Source organism: Mugil cephalus, chromosome 11 (genome assembly GCF_022458985.1).
Source record: "Mugil cephalus isolate CIBA_MC_2020 chromosome 11, CIBA_Mcephalus_1.1, whole genome shotgun sequence".
NCBI classification, from domain to species: domain Eukaryota; kingdom Metazoa; phylum Chordata; class Actinopteri; order Mugiliformes; family Mugilidae; genus Mugil; species Mugil cephalus.
Window position 1 is genome coordinate 5,469,654 of NC_061780.1, and position 20,989 is coordinate 5,490,642.

At 40.5% G+C, this 20,989-nt stretch overlaps 2 protein-coding genes across 3 annotated transcripts; one reads left to right on the forward strand and one right to left on the reverse strand.

Annotated features, from left to right (window-relative positions):
* The first annotated feature begins 4,402 nt into the window (after positions 1–4,402).
* LOC125015703 (endoribonuclease ZC3H12A) lies at positions 4,403–11,116 on the forward strand. Its single transcript, XM_047597609.1, has 6 exons — positions 4,403–4,553; positions 5,652–6,087; positions 6,562–6,701; positions 8,864–9,098; positions 9,252–9,358; positions 9,499–11,116. The coding sequence occupies exons 2-6, from the start codon at positions 5,723–5,725 to the stop codon at positions 10,524–10,526; spliced, it is 1,875 nt and encodes a 624-aa protein (XP_047453565.1). The 5' UTR covers positions 4,403–4,553; positions 5,652–5,722; the 3' UTR covers positions 10,527–11,116.
* On the reverse strand, positions 8,770–16,187 carry LOC125015704 (centrosome-associated protein 350). 2 transcript variants are annotated; one of them, XM_047597612.1, is made up of 9 exons: positions 15,997–16,187; positions 15,650–15,756; positions 15,482–15,566; positions 14,961–15,145; positions 14,791–14,881; positions 14,218–14,353; positions 13,414–13,647; positions 11,772–11,840; positions 8,770–9,040 (listed from the first exon to the last, which is right to left on the reverse strand). In XM_047597612.1, the coding sequence occupies exons 2-8, from the start codon at positions 15,722–15,724 to the stop codon at positions 11,783–11,785; spliced, it is 864 nt and encodes a 287-aa protein (XP_047453568.1). In that variant the 5' UTR covers positions 15,725–15,756; positions 15,997–16,187; the 3' UTR covers positions 8,770–9,040; positions 11,772–11,782. The 2 variants fall into 2 exon arrangements, with proteins under 2 accessions (XP_047453568.1, XP_047453566.1); XM_047597610.1 differs by having other exon boundaries at positions 13,414–13,653.
* Between the last annotated feature and the right edge of the window lie 4,802 nt (positions 16,188–20,989).

Consider the following 20,989-nt stretch of genomic DNA (forward strand, 5'->3'; position numbering starts at 1 on the left):
GTTTCTGGCTGCCGGTATTATTTTAAACCCTTAAATTTTCCATTGACTTTAATTTAAAAAAAAAAAAGTTTTTGTAAAGTTTTTAGAAAATCTTATCAGTCTGTATTGAATAGGGCATTTTTGTTGGATCAGATTGTTAGGGGTTTCTCCTGTATTAAGAAATATTTTTAAAAGGATTTGTGGAAATCTGTAACTTGAAGTAAAGCCTCTACCGGTCTATAGCTGGTAAGGGCTCCACTGAGTTCACAGGGTGAACCCTGTCTCGTTAGGGTTAGGGCAGGGCATTCAGCAAAACAAAAGAGTAAAGCGGTGAAACCAAAACAATGGGGTATAAGATGACAAAACATGACATGGTGCGGAGGTAAACTGCAGAGTCATGTGATCATTTTCAGTGGCTGGTTGTTGCATTGTTAAAATAAGATTATTAATTAGAATCTTAACTCATTAAGTCATCTTCGTTAAGTGCCCTTCATTTGGCTGGATGACAACACAGGGGGGCTACATTTATACAACAGAATAAATAACATTTTAAAAAATCCAGGAAAGGTAATTGCTGGTCATTAGAAAGGTTGAGAAACTACTCCAATTAAGAGAATCTACAACAAATGAATGTCCATGAACAGTAGGCTATCGCTGCAGTTCTCTGCTCAGAGAATTCAGCTGTCATCAATCAAACCAAATCTAATCAAACACACACACACTCACAAACCTGGGCCTTCTCCATTCTGCTGCTCTTTTGTTCAGTTGTCTATCAATACTGTAGTCGCACCGCCACTGTGAACATGTTAGCTCCTCTTCCCTCGCACACAATGCCAGGAGGTCTATGCTTGCTGATCTATGTAGGACAAGTAGTAGGGTGTCTGAGGTAATAAATGAACAAGATGAATGTGGGGGATATGTTCATTTGAAAGCTCTTGTCACTGAGGGTTTGTCGTCCGGCTGCACAAAGGCTAGAGCCGTCCTGCCTGATTTACTTTAGATTCAAACCATGGCTAAATTGGAAATCGTGAATCACTCTGACACCATTGGCGCAAGATGGATTACTTCAGTTAGAGGCTGTCTTTTCTTTACTTTGGATCTTTTTAAAGAAATCATATAAAAATTAATTTTTCTGACAGGCGGCTGACCCGGGCCGTCAGTTAAAGGAATAGCAAAGAGAGGCCAGCACTGAGGCACTACAAAGCCGGTTTTATCAGCAGTATCCCAACCACATCCAAAAGCTCTCAACAGCACAATGAGCCTGGCTGAATATTTGATCAACTGTCTCAGGTTTAACAAGCCTTGCCAAACTACACCTGCCTGGAGGAAAAAGATATGCCTTTGAGCAGGGCAATGCCTTCCCCCAAGATGTTATAGAAGTAAATGTTTGATGTTCCCAACGCCCAATCTGCACTGAGCTCATCCAATCTTGGGTACTTGGATTCTCAGCAAGGTTCAAGATTTGCATTACTGAACAATAGATTTCTGGATGCCAATAATGCCTTCCAGTGTAATCTAGCCATAAATTACAAAACAATACACTCAGCCAGAGACTACAGATTGGATTCAATAAAATACTATATAACCCTCTTTCTTGCCAAGTGTCGTACAGCAGATGTTTCTTCACAATGCACTTGGAAGCTCTCCAACATATAAACCCATGGATAATGCGCATGTGTGAAGGTGTCATTTTATGTGTGCATGTGCTTCCTGTATATTTCTGTCTTTCAGTCTGAGCTGGAATGTGTGTCCATTTGTACTGCTTGTGCTGAGTCGACAAACATCTCGCACAATCACATCATAAGAACCTATTGGTAAACAAGTCACCATAAATGTTAGGTTAAGGTAGAGGTTAGGATAAGTCTTCAAGAGAAGAATGTAAGTCAATGTAAGTCCTCTGAAATACTGAAAACACATCCGTGTGTTTGTTTGTGTATGCCCTGTCTTGGAGTTGTCGGCTATAGCTCATTGCCCAGCAGTAATATCAACCCTTGCAGACACCTGGGACCAGTGGTCTGGGCCCTCCGAGGAGGCAACCGCCTGGCAACTGGCCCTGATTACTTTCTCCACTCTCCGGAACTCAACTCTGTATATGCCATTAACCAGCTACACGCAGTGTGATCCCAACTCGACCATGCCATTAACCCCGCACACATAGGGTTATTTACAAACACACACACACGCACACAGGTTCAGAATTTAACCACCAGTTTACCCAAGCCGCAACCACCTGCAGACCAACATTTTCTATGATCTTGCCTGTAAAAACAGAGCTTGAACAGTAGGCTGACATGATGCGAGAGGGACATCTAGTGGCCAGATGTTAAAGCTGTTGCATGCAAACGGGAGCTTTAATTGTGGCAGGTGCTCAAATCATCTTTAAAAGTAATACGTGCGTGTATGGAGGTGTTAAAGTTAAGCATGCCACAACTGAGTTAATTAATTAACTGAATTCAATATTCCAGTAAGGAATACTATCTAAGCAATTGTGTTCTCCTTTATACATCCATACCAACTAAACCCAGTTAATGTAACAATCTTAGGTAAAATCAGTACTCTGAAGAACAGTTTAATAAAACTACAATGTAAAAATACTCATTTTACATGGCTACTCATTATTGTCATGGCTCTTCAAAGGTGCATTTTGGGAAGAGTAATAAAAACAAAACTTCCAAAAAAAAAGACAGTTCCGCTGATAGCATACGTCACAAAGGTCCTGGAGAGACTTGTCCTGGCTCAGCTGAGACCCCTGGTGGCCCCTGTCTTGGACCCTCTTCAGTTCACGTATCAGCCTCATGTCGGTGTGGATAGTGTTGTAAATCTACCTACTGCAGCAGCTCACTCTCACCTGGTGGTGGGAAGGGAACTGTGAGGAACATGTTCTTTGATTTCTCCAGAGCTTTTAACACTATTCAGCCCTTTCTGATGAGTGAGAAGTTGCTCAGGATGGGTGTCAGCTCCTCTACTGTCTCCTGGATTACTGAGCAATGTGGGGGCACCACATAGGACTGTCCTGGGGACAGTTCTGTTCCCTCTTTACAACTCAGATTTATGGTATTTCTGGTGCAGCTCTTGGTCCTGCCACTGAGGGCAGAAGTTCTCTGATGACTCTGCAGTGGTAGGATGTCTCAGAGATGGACAAGAGGTGGAGCAGACAAACCACCTACTCCTGAATGTGGACAAGACCAAGGAGCTTGTCATTGACTTCAGGAGGAAGAGGACACCAGTGGAGCCCATCACCACCCAGGGCCTGGAGGTGTATGTGGTGGACTGTTACAAGTACCTGGGACTGGGGGTCTACCTGAACAACAGGCTGGACTGAAGGGACAACAATGATGCTGTGGACCAGAAGGTCTTGAACAGACTCTACTTCCTGAGGAAGCTCGGGTCTTTCAATGTGTGCAATGAGTTGTTGGAGATTTTCTACCAGTCTCTTGTAGCGAGTACCCAGTACTTTGCTGTGGTTGGTTGGGGGAGTAGTACCAGCTAAAAAGACATCAGTGGGATCAACAAATTGATCCAGAAGGCTGGACATGTGATTGGTAGAGAGCTGGAGATGTTTGTCTCAGTGAGGGACATGACACTGGACCAACTGCTATCTATTATTGTTTTATTGTTGTTGTTTGCACTTACAACAGTCATAAAGAAAGAGCAGTAAACAGATAAAAGATGTACAGGAAAGATCAAAAAGCCCAAATGAATTAAAAGGGGGGAATCAAAATTCTTGTCAGTGACAAAGAGATTTGCGTCCTCTGCGAATACTATAGATGACTATAAACTTGAAGCATGAGCAAAATCATTAACATATATCAAAACAACATGGGTCCGAGAATGGATAGAGTATTTTTAATGTGCAAATATAAATACATATTGCTCTTCAGTGCAACACTTACAGTACATATAATTAGCTGCACTGCACAACTTCCTCAAATGAAACACAAAATAACTATAGATCTGTCGCAATTGCCAGCAAATGAGCAAGAAACAGTGGCTTTTTGTGATTGATCCTCTGAACCACGAGAGGGCGCCGATTCCCATTAGAAAAAAATGCTGACGAAAAATAATACTAATACATTCTGTCATTTTCGAAAACAAGTCAATTAGAAACACAATTATTACTTAAGGTAAGCATTGTTTCCTCTTACAGTAATACAATCGTAATATATGTGATTATCAAACTTAAATTGGACTTATATCTATATCTGCTGTGTGTGTGTGTGTTGTAAAGAGTGAATGCTGAGAACGTTGTAAAGTTAGATTTATTGCCACTATAAATCCTCCAGAGACTCTAATGGGAAAGTCACATAGACTATGAAAAAAAGTGACACTCAACTATGTGCCGGATAGACAGCCAGAGGAAAAGGTACGCCTTATCTTATCTCTCTTAAATGCAAATTTGTCATGGCTCTACATGCCTCAGTCTGGAGGGGAGAGCTGAAGGAGAGAAATCGTTTCCAGGGGGCGGTGCTATGAAGTCGGAACCGTCAAACTAATCCCCTTCGAAACATTAACAGGAGTTTCAAGTGACTTCTGCTCGTCAATGAGACACGAAGACAGAGAGCTACATAGAGCAGGTAAGCCGTCGGTTTTTTGTGCGCCGGTGACATTTTGTTGACCAAACGGACTGTAACGCTGTGTGCCTACCGGTTAAAGGGAAATGGTCCCACTAAAGTTGTTACCTGCGTCAGGTGGAGGTAAACACCCTCAGTGCGATTCTTTTCGAAGTAGGTAGTCGAAACGCATGTTTATTGCCGATTGTAATAACTTATTTTATTTAACTGACATTTAAATGGAAACTGAAAAGTCTACATTTAAAGTATGGCCTCTTCTGGCTCATTGTCAATGTTGGTGACTCACCAACATAGACAATGATGAGCGCGCAATATGCATTCAGACACACCTAATCTGTATTTTATATTCTTAATAGGAATAATGGCAGTTATGTCAGTTACTGTTAGGAATGGATGGATACGTGTGATTTATACGCTCAAACTGAAAGCAAGTAAAGCTCTATCCGTCTTTATCATCGTTTGTTATCATCTTCCTTCACTGACTCATCGTTAAAAAAATACCCATCAGAATACCCAAGATCTTTTGGTTTGAAATATGTCATGACACAATAACACACTTATTGTATTAAAGCACCAGGAAGTACCCTAAGACTCATTAAACTCATTAAAAATGAGTAATCTTTTGTAAAGATTAATTATAGTCTTACAAGTCTGAAACTTGTTTCCTGTTTATCAACTAATGTAAAGATGAATTATAGTCTTAAAAGTCTGAAACTGAAACTTAGTTAAAAGCTAAAAGAAGAAATGAAATTTAAGAGAAAACCTGTAATGTACAGAAGTGATTTGACCTCTGGACACGCTGTCAGTGGCAGCTGATGAAATAGCTGTCGCAAAGTCATGGTTTCCAACTCAGAACTAAAAGGTCTAGTTCACATAAACCAGACTGTCTGAGTTTGATTGAAGGGTGCAGCCATTTAAACATGCTTTACAGGGGTTCTGTATTAAAAGTCCACGAAGCTTCAGTGAAGAGTTCAGTATATATACAGTAGCTGCCAACATGTGCAATTTGGATTTTAAGGAGAAGCAAAAAAGTCAAAAATTGGATGTTAAGATTCATGTTTTGGATGAATGCCTAATCAAATATCGTTTTTCTTCGGTCAGACAAAGAAAACAACCCTGAAGCAGAGTAATAAATCTTCTATGCTGCTGAAAAGAGGCTTTGATGCTTCAGTATGGACCAGGTACTTCCCAGCCAGAGCCCAGCTTCAGACATGTTGGAGGAAGACAGCGAGGAGCTCCAGCTCAGAGTGGACTTCTTCAGGAAACTGGGTTACACTCCAGGGGAAGTGATGGCTGCTTTGAGGAAGCTCGGCCTAGGCGCAGACACTAACGCTGTACTGGGAGAGCTGGTCAGGAGCAGGACCAGCTCTGTGCCAGGTTCTGACAGTGATGAGAAGACCACGAGCCACAAAGACCCTCTGCTGCCTCCCAGTTGGGCTGCCGGGCCCTGCAAAGTCCCACCTCCACTTAGAGACCAAAACAATGCAGACACAGAATTGAGGCCTGTTGTGATTGATGGCAGCAATGTTGCAATGAGGTAACTGTGATAACAAGATTTTTTTATTGGATCTTAGATTGTTATCTTAAGTTGAAATTTATCATTGTCCACATTTTATTGCTGTGAATTTTTCCATTCTTTTCATTGGCATACAATGGCTATAAAGTAACACTCTGTCACTCATTTCTATGTTATCATTTACATCTGACCCCGAAGAATGTAGTTTTATGTGACATTTTAACAGGGTGTTCACCACAGCGCCTTTGCATGTTTTTGCAAAGGCTGCTTATACACTATGCAAATTCCAAAAACACTTCTCCGCCCCTTAGTGCAGGCGCCCCTCAAATGCTGAAATGTGAAACATGCGTAATAGCAAGAGGGAAGGTTCCCTCCGAGAGAAAACTTTCAAACTGGCTTTGGGTTCACAGAGATCAAGGAAATTCATACGGCTCACTTTCAGATTATAGTTAAATCAGTTGTACTCATGTTCTCACCCTCTGCTTGTTTCCACAGTCATGGCAACAAGGAAGTGTTCTCGTGCAGAGGCATACAGCTTGCAGTAAACTTCTTCCTGGACAGAGGTCATAATACCATTACTGTGTTTGTGCCATCTTGGCGCAAAGAGCATCCCAGGGCTGATTCCCCCCTCACAGGTGAGCACATAGTAGGTGTGTAAATGTGACAGAGCAGACAGATGGCAGGAAACAGTCGTAGGCAAACAAACATCCCGATAAGGTTGACTGAGATAAAACTTAGCAGAGCTAAAAAAACTAAGTTCTCACTTGGCCTGGTTCAAATACAAATGGGTCTGGAGTCTTTTTTTCACTCATCTCTCATCCTTGCAGTAACAATCTGTGTACTGATCATCCCCTATCAATTGATGACTTACATTATTGACCTCGAGTATAGCCTGCAAATATTTGAATAACAGGTAATAGACGGCCAGGTCAGGCTCCCTGTTCTGTGTGCAAAGTCACTGGTTACAGTTCACACTTAGTTAATAGTCTAAAACCACCTAAAAACCTTTTAGGTATTTGTCCAGAGGTTGAGATGATGTTGCCTTACTCGTTGACAGGGTGTGATTGGGCATTCTGCCTCTTTTGCTTTCTCTGCGTGTCCCTGCATGCAAGAAAAGCCCACTCAAATGTGACTAATCAGTAACACCCAGACTACAGAAAGTTTCCTGTACCAAAGTCTTGACATCTGTTGCTGGAGATGAGAATCAATAATGAGAAATACAAGTGGGCCGAAGCCTGATGATGTGGTAGGCTTTGGCTGAAATATAATATTAATATATTAATCATTCAATCTTGTGCACATATCTTATTGCTGTCAAAATATTTCCATGTACATGTAAGGCACTCTTCTTGACTCCCAGTCAGTAAAACACGGTCCAACTTGTGTGATGGGATTTTTTCTTATAAAGTAAGCTGAAATGAAAATGACAACATTTTTACTGGCTGCCAGAGCGTGACTTGTATTACTTACAAAACAATGCAAGACACAGCCGTGAAATTTTTCGAATGTGTAGTTGAGATCAAAATAAAGGCTGAGGTCAAAGACAGTGCCACTTTTATAGCAAAATCCCTTGTTTATGAGGCTTGTCCCAGCCAAGAAGTAACCAAAAATAGCCATGTCATAAAACATCAAATTGGCATAGACTAAACAAATAGGATGTAGCTGTTATATCATTATATTGTGCTTGGAGGTGTGTCTTTACCAAGGATTGTGTATATGACTTCCACTTTAATCTCTTTAAACAATCTAGCTGTAGGGATTACATAATTTATTTATCATTTGGCAGCCAAAAGATAATATTTCATTTCTGTCAGAGGTCAAACTACTGTGCTTGTGCTAAAGGCGTAGGAGAAAGTCACTTCAAATTGTGCAACACTGGTTTATTCACTTGCTCACAAATGATGCTATGAAGCCATGAAAAGATCAAAGGTGGGCTTACATTAAAAATTACTTGCTTGTCACTGTTTAAGAAGTAAGAAGAATATCTTCAACTCACTCCACAATATAGACCTTTACATTTCTGAGAGCTGAGTCACTTTAGTTTTTGGGTGTATCTATGCAGTCACGTGTCTTTGAGTAGAAAGAAAGCCTATTCTTTTCTTTCGGCCTTACCGCAGCATGTTTTCATTCAAAAACAACAGGTTCCAAAACAACAATCATGTAAAGAAGGGTGGACTATCTTTTGAAACCAGTGCGTAGTGGCTGGCCTAGTTTAGTAACTGTGCAGCCTGTGTGGAGCAATCCAAAGGTTCTATTTTCTGTGAACAAGGAAGTAAAAATCCCCCTACAGACACGTCTGGGAAAGCCCCATAAGGAAGTGGACATGTGTTTTTTCATCCGTGCCTACTGTAGTCTACTTGCTCAGTGTAGTTACAGCCACCCTGAAAAGCAGTTGTACCTCTCAGTAGACATATCAGCCTGATCACTCCTTTGTTCATTCAGATCTCATGCTTCATCTCGTCTCTGTATTAATGACACTGTGTGTATTGTGTTTTCAGTGTTTGCACAGTTGTGGTAATATCCTTGATGTCTTGGCTTCTATGAAGGACTTATTTAATTGCTTATTACATTTTCTCCTAATCCAAGTTTTTTTTTTATGTAGCTTAAATGTTCAGTCTAGAAAGATAACAAATGCATGTAATGTTCCATAACGATGCTATACAAAGAATTATCAATACAAAAATATGAAAAATCACAGTTAAATATATTGTAAAAGGGTTTAATAAGGTATCCAAGTGTTTCACACCTACGTCACTTTATGTCACCACATTTATTTGATTCATGTTTGGACTTTCAGATCAACACATCCTGATGGAGTTTGAAAAACAAAAAATAGTTGTCTTCACTCCGTCACGCCGCGTCGGGGGAAAGCGCGTGGTTTGCTACGATGACCGCTTCATTGTCAAGTTGGCGTATGAGTCAGATGGAGTGATCGTGTCCAATGACACCTACCGGGATCTTCAAGGAGAAAGACCTGAGTGGAAGAAATGCATCGAGGAGAGGCTCCTCATGTACTCATTTGTGAATGACAAGTAAGAAATGAGCATTTTATCAGCCTGTGAGGTGTCGCAGTTTGTCCCTATTGGGCTGTGGTTATATGTTGGTATATTGCTGTTTGAGGAAAACGTAGCATAATTATGAAACACACAATAGTAATGTGCAGAAATGTCTTTGTTTTTGTCCAGGTTCATGCCTCCAGATGACCCTCTGGGTCGCCATGGCCCCAGCCTTGACAACTTCCTAAGGAAAAAGCCTCTGCCTACTGAGCAAAAGAGACAACTCTGTCCATATGGTAAGATAGTACAAGATAGTACAGAAGTATAACCCTTCTCTACAACCAGTTTTAATGTTACAGATGCATTGTTAGAATTTTCTTTTTTCTTTAAATTTTTTTGCTAACTATTTTGTTTATGTGTCCATTTTTGTCCTCAGGCAAAAAGTGCACTTATGGTATCAAATGCAAGTTCAACCATCCAGAGAGGGCAAACCAGTCTTATCTGTCTTTAGCTGATGAATTGAGGGAGAAAGCCCAGATTTCTGCTGGAAAAGAAGAGAGAAATGGTAGACAACTTCAGTATGATCCTGTGCCTGCTCATAATGTGTATTCTCATTGCCGAGACACTAAAAATGAGCTCATAAGAAAACAGCAGTGTTCCTCACATCCTGGACAGGTTAGTGAAAACAAACTGCTGTACCGGGAGGATCCCAGAGGCAGTCTGAACCATGCGCCATGTTCTGTAACAGGTAGCCAGTGTCAGAAAGAATGTCCTAGGCTGTACCTAATGCCAAGTCATTACTATGCAAACTTGTCTCATGAGTACCTGGATTCTGGTCTTGGCTCTTTTGAGAGCCAGTACTCTGACATTTCCCCTAGCAACTCTCACAGGCTCATGCCCCAGCAGCTGAGCACCTGCACTGGATCCAACCACGCCTCAGTGCTTTTAGAGAAAAAACACACCAGCCAGTCATGCAGGTCTTGTTCCCATGAATGTCTCTCAACTGCCCACCAGCAACTTCATGGAAAGACTGACGATAAAGGTCTGCCCCATTATGACTCTTATCCTCCTTATGTGTTCCCAAGTGGTGTGCCTCACCAACACAGCTATCCCAGCCAATACCATTGTAACGATGTCCCTCATCTTCAGCAAAAGTACTGGTCAGATCCCTTTCAGGGGCTTCCACAGAACAGGACATCAAGCAGTCTCCCTGCTCCGAACCAGTCCACACCCTGCAACACCTCTCACTGTTCCTATAACGGTCATCTGTACCATTCCTGGGGCCAACCACAGCGACCATCCGCTGCATTTGACCCACAAAGGTTAGAACTGCGCAAGAAATTGCAAGCCATCTTCAATCCATATCAGGTGGATACAGTCATGGAAATGTTCCCACATCTGATGGATGCTGAGAAACTGGCTGTACAGATACTAAATCTGAAGGCTCAGAGGGGGATATTCTGAATATTTTAAATTTGTTTTGACCAAAGCTAGATCCAAATCATTTTGTCAAAGCAGACAAAGAATCTCTGGAGAAACTGATACTGGACAAATGTGATTTAAAAGCTAACTGTAAAGATACTTTATTCCGTACATTGTGTCATTGTACGAATTAAATTTGCCTACCTATTTATTATCTGTGAAACTAAACTGTTGTATTATATTGTATGACATTGTAGTCAGTGTGACTTTGTCCATGTTTTGGATGAAATGTGCCTCTAGACCAAGAATAATTGAGCTACTACAGTTCTGAAAGTTGATGCATATTGCATTAAATGCTATATATTTTAAGTTCTCATCCAATGAGGAATTGCTAATTAAGTGTTACCTATTCCTGTTTTTAGTTCTCCAGAACAGCTTGTTTGCTGTTCAGTATTATCTCTGCAAGGTGCACTGCCATTTGATTTTAAAACACTGTAATGTCACCTTCCTTTTCCTGTAAATGAGCACCAGTTTCAAAAAGCACTCTCAGAACAGTTGTTCCTGTAACAATGAATGTTGTATGATGGAAAATTATAATAAAGTATGGAACTTAGTTCTCATTAGCATGCAAAGCCTATTTGTATGTCCTTATTAAATCATGCTTTCAGCACTGTAAACATATATAGAAAACACCATGCTATTAGGTATATAACATGTGGGCCTTTTGGAGCATACTAGTTCTTCAGCTTAATTATCTGTAAATATGTGTCACAAGTTTGTGAGTTTGCTGACACCCACTCACGTCTATATACATGATGTAGTACTCAGCTTTTTACTATCAGAAACTGAAATCATTGAGGGTGGGAGAGGGTGGAGCTTATGACCTATACTGCAGCCAGTCACCAGGGGGGCTCTCCTTTGGCTTCGCTTTTTAGTAGCAGCAGAGTACCAGTTCTGCAGTCCATATTTACACAGTTTATGGTTAAAACCCCTTTAGATTAGTTTTTAGGGTAAATGTTGCAATAAGTTTGTGGTTGGGTTTAACACATATGTCACATTAAAATATGTTTATGTCTTGAAATGACTTGTGTGTCATGACTAGCATGTGTAGGTGGTCACACTCATAATGGCCTTGAAGCGTCCTTTCAGGCTAATATAAATACAAAAAATACAAAACACATGGCATACATTCTTACTTCATACAATACATACAAAAATGTACACCCATGACAGAAACTATTCTACATTCAGTTAGGGCTCTATGCCATGAGAAATTCTGCCTCTTACATGTATTCCAGTTATTCCCAGGCCATCAGTAGTTTATGGAATGGTACAAAGGCACCATATCCAGGCTTGCTGCAGTAAAGAGAATAAAAGAGAATAAAATTCAGTTCAATTCATTCCATAAAGTTCAGAGGAGAGTAAAAAGACACATGGCTTTTACTGCTGTTATGCAGTTCTTTTGTTTAAACTTAAAACATGTTTCCAACCACAGACATTCAGGTTCTCACTCAAGTACACGCCTCATGCAGTAATTTGAGCCCAAGTTGACCTAAGATTTGCATGTTCAGCTCAGCCGCTAAGTGCAGAGGATTTGGGTGAAGTATGTGCAAGGGGATTGTTTGCTTTTAACTGAATTCATTCAGTTCAATACAGTGATGTGATACAGTGTTGGTCCCCTTTCTGATTTTTTATATTTTTTTGCATGTTTGTCACACTTAAATGTTTCAGATCATCATCAAAAAAAAAAAAAAAAAAAAAAAAAAAATATATATATATATATATATATATATAATAAATCAAAGATAACATATGTAAACACAAAATGCACTTTTAAAATTAAGGTTGTTATTATTAAGGAAAAATAAAATACAAATGGCCCTTGTGAAAAAGTGATTCCCCTCTAAACCTAATAACTTGCGATAACTTGCAATGAGTCTTATCCAGCGCTGTGGAGGAATTTTGTACTGCTCATCTTTACAGAATTATTGTAATTCAGGCACATTGGAGGGTTTTCCACCATGAACCGCCTTTGTTAGGTCGTGCCACAGCATCTCCATAGGATTGAACTCGGCCTGCAGGCCATTTTTACCCAGTCTCTTTCTTATGGTGGAGTCATGAACACTGACCTTAACTGAGGCAACTGAGGCCTACAGTTCTTTGGATGTTGTTGTGGGGTCTTTTGTGACATCTTGGGTGAATTGCTGCTCTTGGGGTAATTTTAGCGGACCGGTCACTCCTGGGAAGGTTCACCACTGTTCCATGTTTTCACCGTTTGTGGATAATGGCTCTCACTGTGGTTTAGAAAACTTAGAGAGCTTTAGAAATGACTTTATAAGCTTTATCAGTCTGATAGATCTTACTGACCTTTCTTTCTCATTTGTTCCCGAATTTCTTTGGATCTCAATGTCTAGCTGTTGAGGAATTTTTGCTCTACTTCACTTTGTCAGGTAGATTCTATTGAAGTGATTTCTTGATAGATAACAGGTGTACCAGTATCAAGGCCTGGGTGTGGCTAGAGAAATTGAACTCAGGTGTGATAAACCACAGTTAGGATATGTTTTAACAGGGGGCGAGGCAATTACTTATTCACACAGGGCCATGTAGGTTTGTTTTTTTTGACCATAATAATAAAAAAGCTGAATTTTGCATTTACTTGTGTTATCATTGTTCTGAAACATTCAGGCGCGATAAACATGCAAAGACATAAAATATGAAAGGGGGCTACACTTTTTCACACCACTAGTTTACTAACAGATAAAGTCCAGAAGTTGTTGGTCCTTGACAGAATATTCATTGTGAAAATATCCAACTTTATCCAAATTTATGATGGACACTTAACAGTCAGAGCACCGCCCTAAAAGTCATGTGGCACAGCCTGAGGTACATGCACACTGTGTGTGTTTTCTTGGTAAATGGGATCGGTTACCATTCAAAGTAGCTGTGTCCCTTGTGGCTGCCATCACGCAGTGCTGGGTCAGGAGTCTGCAGCTCCACCCCAAGGTGGAGATCTGCTTCCCCCTGCAGGTGGCCCAGGAAACGAATTGTGCCTGTGCTGATCCTTCCAGATGGCAGCATGATCCTGACCCGGTGACCTAGCTGCAGGTCCATGGGGGAGTGAGGAACAAACACTCGATGTGGTTCTTGAGACGTCCTCCAGGATCTCACACTGGAGGAGGAAAGAGTTCAGTCAGCGATAACACAAAGTGCATAGTGTCTTTGTTTAACTCTATCATTGAAGTAACAAGTAGAGGAAAGCATCTGTAAGGGGTTTGGGAAATATTTGGATTAGAACACTAATGCACATGTGTATGGTAAATATGAGGTTACAGCCATTTTACCCAGGCACAAAGCCTGGAAACAGAAGGAACACAGGGAAACATTGAAGCTCTGTTCAAACCAACCTATTCTACTAGCACCTATGAACCCCTCATTTGCACTAATCTTTGTCTAATCCACAAAAATCCATGCAGTAAACAGTAAAAGGGTCCTCTTTTGTTTTTGCTTTTTGGATTAGTACAGATTAAACAAGCAACTTGTAACTGCAGATTCTCAGAAGTGCTGGTAAATGGACTATATTTGGACAGTCATGCTTGCTTTTTTCCTACGCTAAACTAAGCTAAGCTAAGCTAAGCTAAGCTAAAAATAAGCTAAGCTAAAAATAAGCTAAGCTAAATGATTTGTTGTAGCTTCAGATTTTTATCTCAACATAAACAAACTGCGTCTTATATACCTAAAGGAAGAAGATGAGGATGAGGCAGGTCTTGAGCTCACTGCTGATGGTGAGGAAAACTGGCTGTCAGACAAACTGCACGCACGGCTGTCACTCCTTGATGACATGTCAGACCTTCTGTGCTGGCTGAGATCACCTGTTCATTGAGAATGCATTTGACATCAGGATTCCCACCAAACACCAGACGTCATTTCAACGTTGGTTTTTGGGCTAAATCTGGTCGGTCCGTCATAGTCTTGATTTAGACCAGAAATAGTCGTTGAAAATTGGGTTGTGTTTAGCCTGTCCAATTTTGTCCAAATTTAGTCCAAAACTGGTCGTTGAAAATTGGGTCATGTGTTTTCGAAGACGTCTTCTCAGCGACATGAAAATGACGGCTTTTTACCTTTCACTTTTCAACCAAATTTAGACGTTATTTAGACGCACATGAGTGACGTCTTTTTCAATGTCCTTTCCGAATACTGTTTGCTGAGTGGGTTGAATCAGAATTGCGTTGTGTTGTGGTTTTTGGCATATTTTCAATTTTGTCATCACTTTGTGTCATATTTTCTATATTTTATAACTGTGACTTACTTGTGCACTCATCAAATGATTCTCCATTGTCCACTTTGCACTCTCCCCGGTCATCAGTAGTGCTCACCAGCACTCCAGTCCCAGACACCAGCTGAGGAAGGCGAATTAGAATCATTGAAGTCATAGACGCACCTTCAACTGCACCCACACACACAGTCACAAAGACACACCTGATTACGTAGCTCTTCCTGTGTCCTTTGCAGATCTGCAAACCTCCTTTCCCATGATGCTCTCTCACAGGCAATTCTGGTTTTGAGTGATAGGATCTCTTTCTCAGTTTTGGTCAGTCTTTTATCAAGGGTAGCTGTGCGGTCAGGACTACCTGGAATGGCTGCAACCCCTTTACTTTCAGAACCTGACAATATCAAGTAAGATCATCATGTTATACCTCTGCTATGTGTCCTAAAGTTAGACGTATAGCATATTGACAGAGGGATGCATACAGTAGACAGCTGAATTCAGAAAGCAGACAACAGTTTTCATTGAAACCTAACAGATGTGACTGTCAGACTTTTATGTCAGTATTGTTAATGGATAAATCACATTAGTCTTTGTAATCTCCCAAATCAAACAAAAGGACCATTGAAATCTGAAGGCTAATCAACCTAAAATAACACTGTGAATAGAAGTTAACCAGTTCATCAATGTAAATATTTTAATGAGCAGTTTTAGATTTTTTTGTGCACCATACCTGTACATGGTTTCAGCTGCCGGCTTTTATCCACTGCAACACGCTTTTCCCTGGGTAAGAACTTGATTGCATTGTATGGGCATATCTGTAATAGATTAACGTGGCCGTGATATTTACAAGATATCCACATTTAAATACAGTGACATATTCTGCAGAGCCTACACTCACCCAGAGGAACCTGCAGGTGCAGAGTATCCCCTTGAATGTCCATGTAAACACAGTCCACAGGATGTATTGCGCCATGTTGAAGCATGGTCCTTTCACATTGTGCTGTTCTGAGCAGACAATCATTTTAACGTGTTTACCACAACTTATAAAGGCATGCTGTAGGTTAGCTGAAATTATATTGAGTCTTTACATTCAAAGGTCTAATGGGTTCAAATAATGAGGTGTGGCTGCTCAGGAGAGAAGGCTGTGCTATCCGTTGGCAGATGCTGTCTTCCTGTGACCTCATACAAACAAATACACAATAAAACAATGGCTTGTAAAATGTACACGCAGGCCTGGACACTCACCTTTTCCAGAGGCTCAACTGTAGGATGGGAGTAAACTCCCATGTGAGGTCATAAGGAAACGGTAGCTGACATCTCTCCTCAATGGGCCTCTGTCCTAGTCTGTGGTGAATGTTAATGTGGCGCTCAGGGCTCACTGACCTGTTGCTATGCACCGACGCTGTGTGAGCAGCGCTGCTGACGACTACTGGGAAGGTAAATCTTGTATAATCTTCTTAGTCATCCAGTTACACAGTCCAGTTGCATCCAGGCTGCTTAATTTGGTCTACTGAGCCCTATACAGTAAATAAACTGTATCTGAATAAGCCTCCACATGCAGTGGAAGTGTTAGTCCTGTTGGTGGCAGGAGGATTCAGTGTCAGCAACCATCTGTTCTGTCTTTTAGCACAGTGGAGATTTTAAATGGGGCCAAAAAGGTATTTTTGTCTTTTACAACAACCCACATTTGATGTGAAATGAAACTATATGGTTAATGTTTGCTTTTCCATTTAATCGACTACGGTTTCCACTACATCTTTCAACCGTTATGTGACAGCACTACCTGTATTCTTAGTTTCTTCCTTCCATCTCGCCATTAATGTTATATAAAATATCAAAGCTCCAAGTCAGGCTTTCATTATTCAAACTACAATCCAATAAAGGAGGTTTGTGTTCTAAATATAAAGAACAAAAGAAACTGAAATTGATGTACGGCGGCAACACTTTTTTACAATTAGTAGTGTGTTTCACAGAGAAAATCAAAATCCATGCGATCTTTTGCAGGTGTAAATACTTCACAGGTCTATATGATTTTATGTAATTACTAAAATAAAATCTGATATAGAGTTTTTAGTTCCTTTGGAAACCATGGGCTCTTCATTGTGCAGAGGTATTGTTGAAGGAATCACATAATCAGTGTGTGGCCTCATGTGGCCTCAGTCACACATTGTCACGTTGCTCATAGTCTTGCCTATCTTGTATCAATCTATCAGTCTTGTTCTTTGTACTGTTAGGTAGCAACAAGCACATTCCAAGAAAAATCTGGTATTTTCCCAGCAGCATCCGTAGTGACCCACTTCCAATCAGATGTTTGACGGATGTTGATCAATCTGTAGCAGTTTATTCCTCCAGGTGGGACATGGAGCACGAAATGTGCCAGAAAAGAGTTGTTGTGTTCTGCTTTTGTTATACAGACCCTTTGTGTGTGATTAACGCTGCGTGATTTCTGTTATCTGGAGAACAAAAGCTACGTGTCACTAGTTTCTGTTTGTGCGTAACTTTATATCGGTTGCTACCAACTTAATACGGGATATTTAGCTCAGGGTTATTAAAGGAAGAAAAACAATGGTTCCAGGAAAGTGTTGGTGGGTTCAGTTGAACTGGAAATATAATTTTTGTCCCTATAGTCCGTAGCCTTCATAGCCTTCATAGCCTCCATTGAACAGTGTGAACCAGTCAGTCACCAACAAAGAAGGGTTCGTGGTTATGGTTCAACACCTCATCTACTCACTACAACTATGTATACGCAGCCAATTACTGAATACGATATCTTCTTCAAATTAAAACAGAATTTGTCTGTGTGTCCAAAAAGAACTGCAGTCGGTTCAGTATATAAGTGAGGATCGTAGTGAGGCTGATCGTAGTTTGTATTTATTCTCCACTGCACTGGATAATTATTCATTCCCAGTCTGTTTTAATTTTTTGTTTGTTCCATTTGTTGTTTTTAATGCTTCTTACACACTGTGCAGTGTATTACATAAAGCACAGAAAGTCAACAATGATGAGGACATCGGCCAGTGAAATCTGAAAGATGAAACTGCAGACCTTTATTAAAAACACATTCATCTAGACCACTGCATTATGCAAATATTAAACAGCAAACAGTGTATTACCATTGTGATTATGCAATATTCTGACAGATAAATAGGTCTTAATTTAGAGGACAAAAAATATGTAGACGTAGTGTAGACACAAGCCAGCCAGAGGATTGTTGTTATGCGTCAAATAACTCATTCTATGTAACTCAATTGTGCAAAGGGCCAGCATTTTGTTCACCTTTCCCCTCTTTTGATTATACAGTACAAGTGACTTTGGTTTCAAAGCAAAGCTTTTCATCCAAGTGAAATGTGAGCCTATAAACTATGCCTACATGTTGAATTGTTGCATGTGAATAGATGTCCAAATTTAGGCTTTGGGTCATTAAAGCCTGTATTCAGAGACAGATAACACACAGGTCATGTCCTTTCAGAAACACACATACATACACATGCAAACAGACATACAGTAATGATTAATTCACAGTAATGAGTTGTCCTAGCTGTGGACATTAGCTTTTTTCAAGGTCTTTGTGGTCACTCATTTGGGCAGAGTTTACAATGTGCTGGCTATCATCCGTTCATTCATTCATTTTCTGTAACCACTTGTACTCTATAGTGGGCAAAACAATAAGGGAGTAGAGAAGAATGCCCGACAACCAGTATACACCGATCAGCCACAATATTAAAACCACCTGCTTAATATTGCGCAGGTCTCCTTTTCTCCAAAACACCTGTGACTCATCAGAGAATAGACATGGGTCTTCTGAGGGTGTCCTGTGGTGTCAGTGTTGCTTGTGGAAACCTTTGGGTCCTGTGGGTCGAGTGGAGGGCCCCTGTGAACCATCCCACAGATACTTGATAAGTTTGGGATCTAGTGAATTTGGAGGCCAGGTCAACACATTTTGCTGTTCTTCATGTTTTTTGAGATGTTCCTAAACTGTTTGTCACTGTGTGTCAGGCTGCATCCTGCTGGGGATGGCTGCTGCCATCAAACAGTGTCATTGCTATGGGGTGGGGGTGTCTGGTCTGGTCAAGGTGAGAGGTAACATCCACAGGAAAGAATGCCAAGTCCAAAAGTTTCCCAGCAGAACACTGTATCGTCACCAGATGGTCAGTGTTATTCACTTCTCCTGTCTGTGGTTTTAATGTTGTGGTAAAATTAAATAATACATCGTTGTGATAATTATGAGCACAGCCATATGTAAATGTCAGCATATTTAAGGAAATGCAACTTGTATGAATATAGATGCATAATTGGTGTGCTGTTATAATGTAAGGCATATGTGTGCAGGCTAAACAATAGCAGGCAAATAAAACAAATGTATAGCTACATATATAAAGTGATCTAGAGATTTAGGACGTACTCACATTTTTGAACTTTTCAAGTAGTTTTGAACCAAGTGTTGGAAATTGTGAGATATTTTCTGGTCCTATGAAAGAAACAATATATGAGAAGCCCGAGGTAACTTTCCTAAATTTTTAATTCCTACTTTGAATCAATAATAGAAGAAGTCAGTCACAAACTCTATAAAAGGTAAAAAAATAAAATTTTGTAAATTTTGGAGGTAATAGCCAGATAAAGCCCTTTGTGCACCAGTGTGAAGATTGTTTCACTGAGACCAATGAATATTTGTGTGGGTGTGGCGAACTTTATAACCTGATCTAAACTGGTTAAGGCAGATGCTAATTCATCCGGAATCTGATTCTAAGGTTTATTATTTATTCCCCTCAGCGACAAAAACAAGGAAAGACCATGCAATGGCACGATCCATGCTGCTGTTGCTGTGCAATTGGCCAAACAATCACATCACCCTGGACACTGTTTCGCCAACTACTCTTGCATTTGTATTTGTTCATGATGCTAATTCTGTAAATCTTTTGATTACTCTGTTTATTTTATTTTGCTAGATAATGCTTGTTTTATCTTTCTCAAAAAAATGACTATTATCTAGCAAAATAAACTGCAATCAAAAATTTTTACAGAATTAGCAAGTAGTTGGCAAAAACAGTGTCTAAGGTGACGTGGTTGTTTGGCCAGTTGCTTAGCAACAGTTGCATGGATCATGTCGCATGGTGTTTCCTTGTCCTTGTCACTGAGGTGGGGATGAAAACGCCAACGGAGTGTGTCAACCCATAGAGTCGGTACGAACCAGGATTCCAAAGCCCTTCTCATGACACACTCTCTCCGGGTCCCATCAAGTGCACACTGTCCATCCCGCCTCTAACGACCTCCTTCTCCGCTCCTCCACCTTCAACTTCAGCCTGGCATCCCCAGCACTTCTGCTGAAGTTCAGCTGGGACCACAGGCCTCACGGACAGCGCTAGCAGCTGATCACAGCAACACACCGACGGACACAATGCCCGCCCCGCAATACTCCACAACCAACGACACAGCCAAAAACAAAAAGTCCAGAAAAAGGAAAATAAAAACAGCACAAAAAGACAAAAGCGACCAAAAACCATTTTGACAGGAAAACAAGTCAGACATAATAAGATTACCCTAAAAACGGTTTACATCATGGAGCTACTGGTGAAATGCAGCCACTCTTTCATGCGCATTTTTCAAAAAAAATAAATATATACACCGTACCTAATAAAGTGCAGGTATCTTTTGTTTGGATCAATGCCCCAACAATGATACACATCTAACAATGTTAAATGTAAATGTAATTTTGCCTTGGTGACGTACCTTTTAGGAAGGGTTGTCTTTCCTGCTACTGCTTGCTACTAGCCACTCTAGTAATGTATGTGGCTTAGGAAAAACATACAGCAGACCTTTTTCCAACTATTTTGCCTCACCAAATCATTATTATCTCAAACTGATTCCAGTTCCCTAAAAGTCCCCCAAAATTACCCTCAGGGTCTGTGTTCAGAAACAGAGGAGGCAGAATTTCATGTGTTTCATGCTGCAGCTATGAAAAAGGAAGGACTTCTCTCACCTGAATTGCGTGAGTCCCTTTTGTGTCATGGCCAAGAATTCTACGTTTTTTTAGGCCACAAAGAGGTAATTGTAGTGTGAGGGGGCTTTATGGCTGGCAGAGAGAGGGGGTCTGATTTCACATTGTGTTAAACAGAAACCAGGAGGCTCTATACAATCCCCCACAGGGCATTGAAATCTCACCTGTACTCTTATAGACCAGCAAAGCCTAATCCACTGAGTTATTTTAGTAAAACTTTAATTGCTATGTGTACAGGTTTAC

Coding starts and splice junctions, on each gene's coding strand:
- LOC125015703 (XM_047597609.1), top strand. CDS start 5,723: ATGGACCAGGTACTTCCCAGCCAGAGCCCAGCTTCAGACATGTTGGAG. Junction 6,088..6,561: donor GGCAGCAATGTTGCAATGAG/GTAACTGTGATA, acceptor TTGTTTCCACAG/TCATGGCAACAAGGAAGTGT. Junction 9,099..9,251: donor TACTCATTTGTGAATGACAA/GTAAGAAATGAG, acceptor GTTTTTGTCCAG/GTTCATGCCTCCAGATGACC.
- LOC125015704 (XM_047597610.1), bottom strand. CDS start 15,724: ATGGCGCAATACATCCTGTGGACTGTGTTTACATGGACATTCAAGGGG. Junction 15,567..15,649: donor GCACCTGCAGGTTCCTCTGG/GTGAGTGTAGGC, acceptor AATCTATTACAG/ATATGCCCATACAATGCAAT. Junction 14,354..14,790: donor ATCATTTGATGAGTGCACAA/GTAAGTCACAGT, acceptor CTCAATGAACAG/GTGATCTCAGCCAGCACAGA.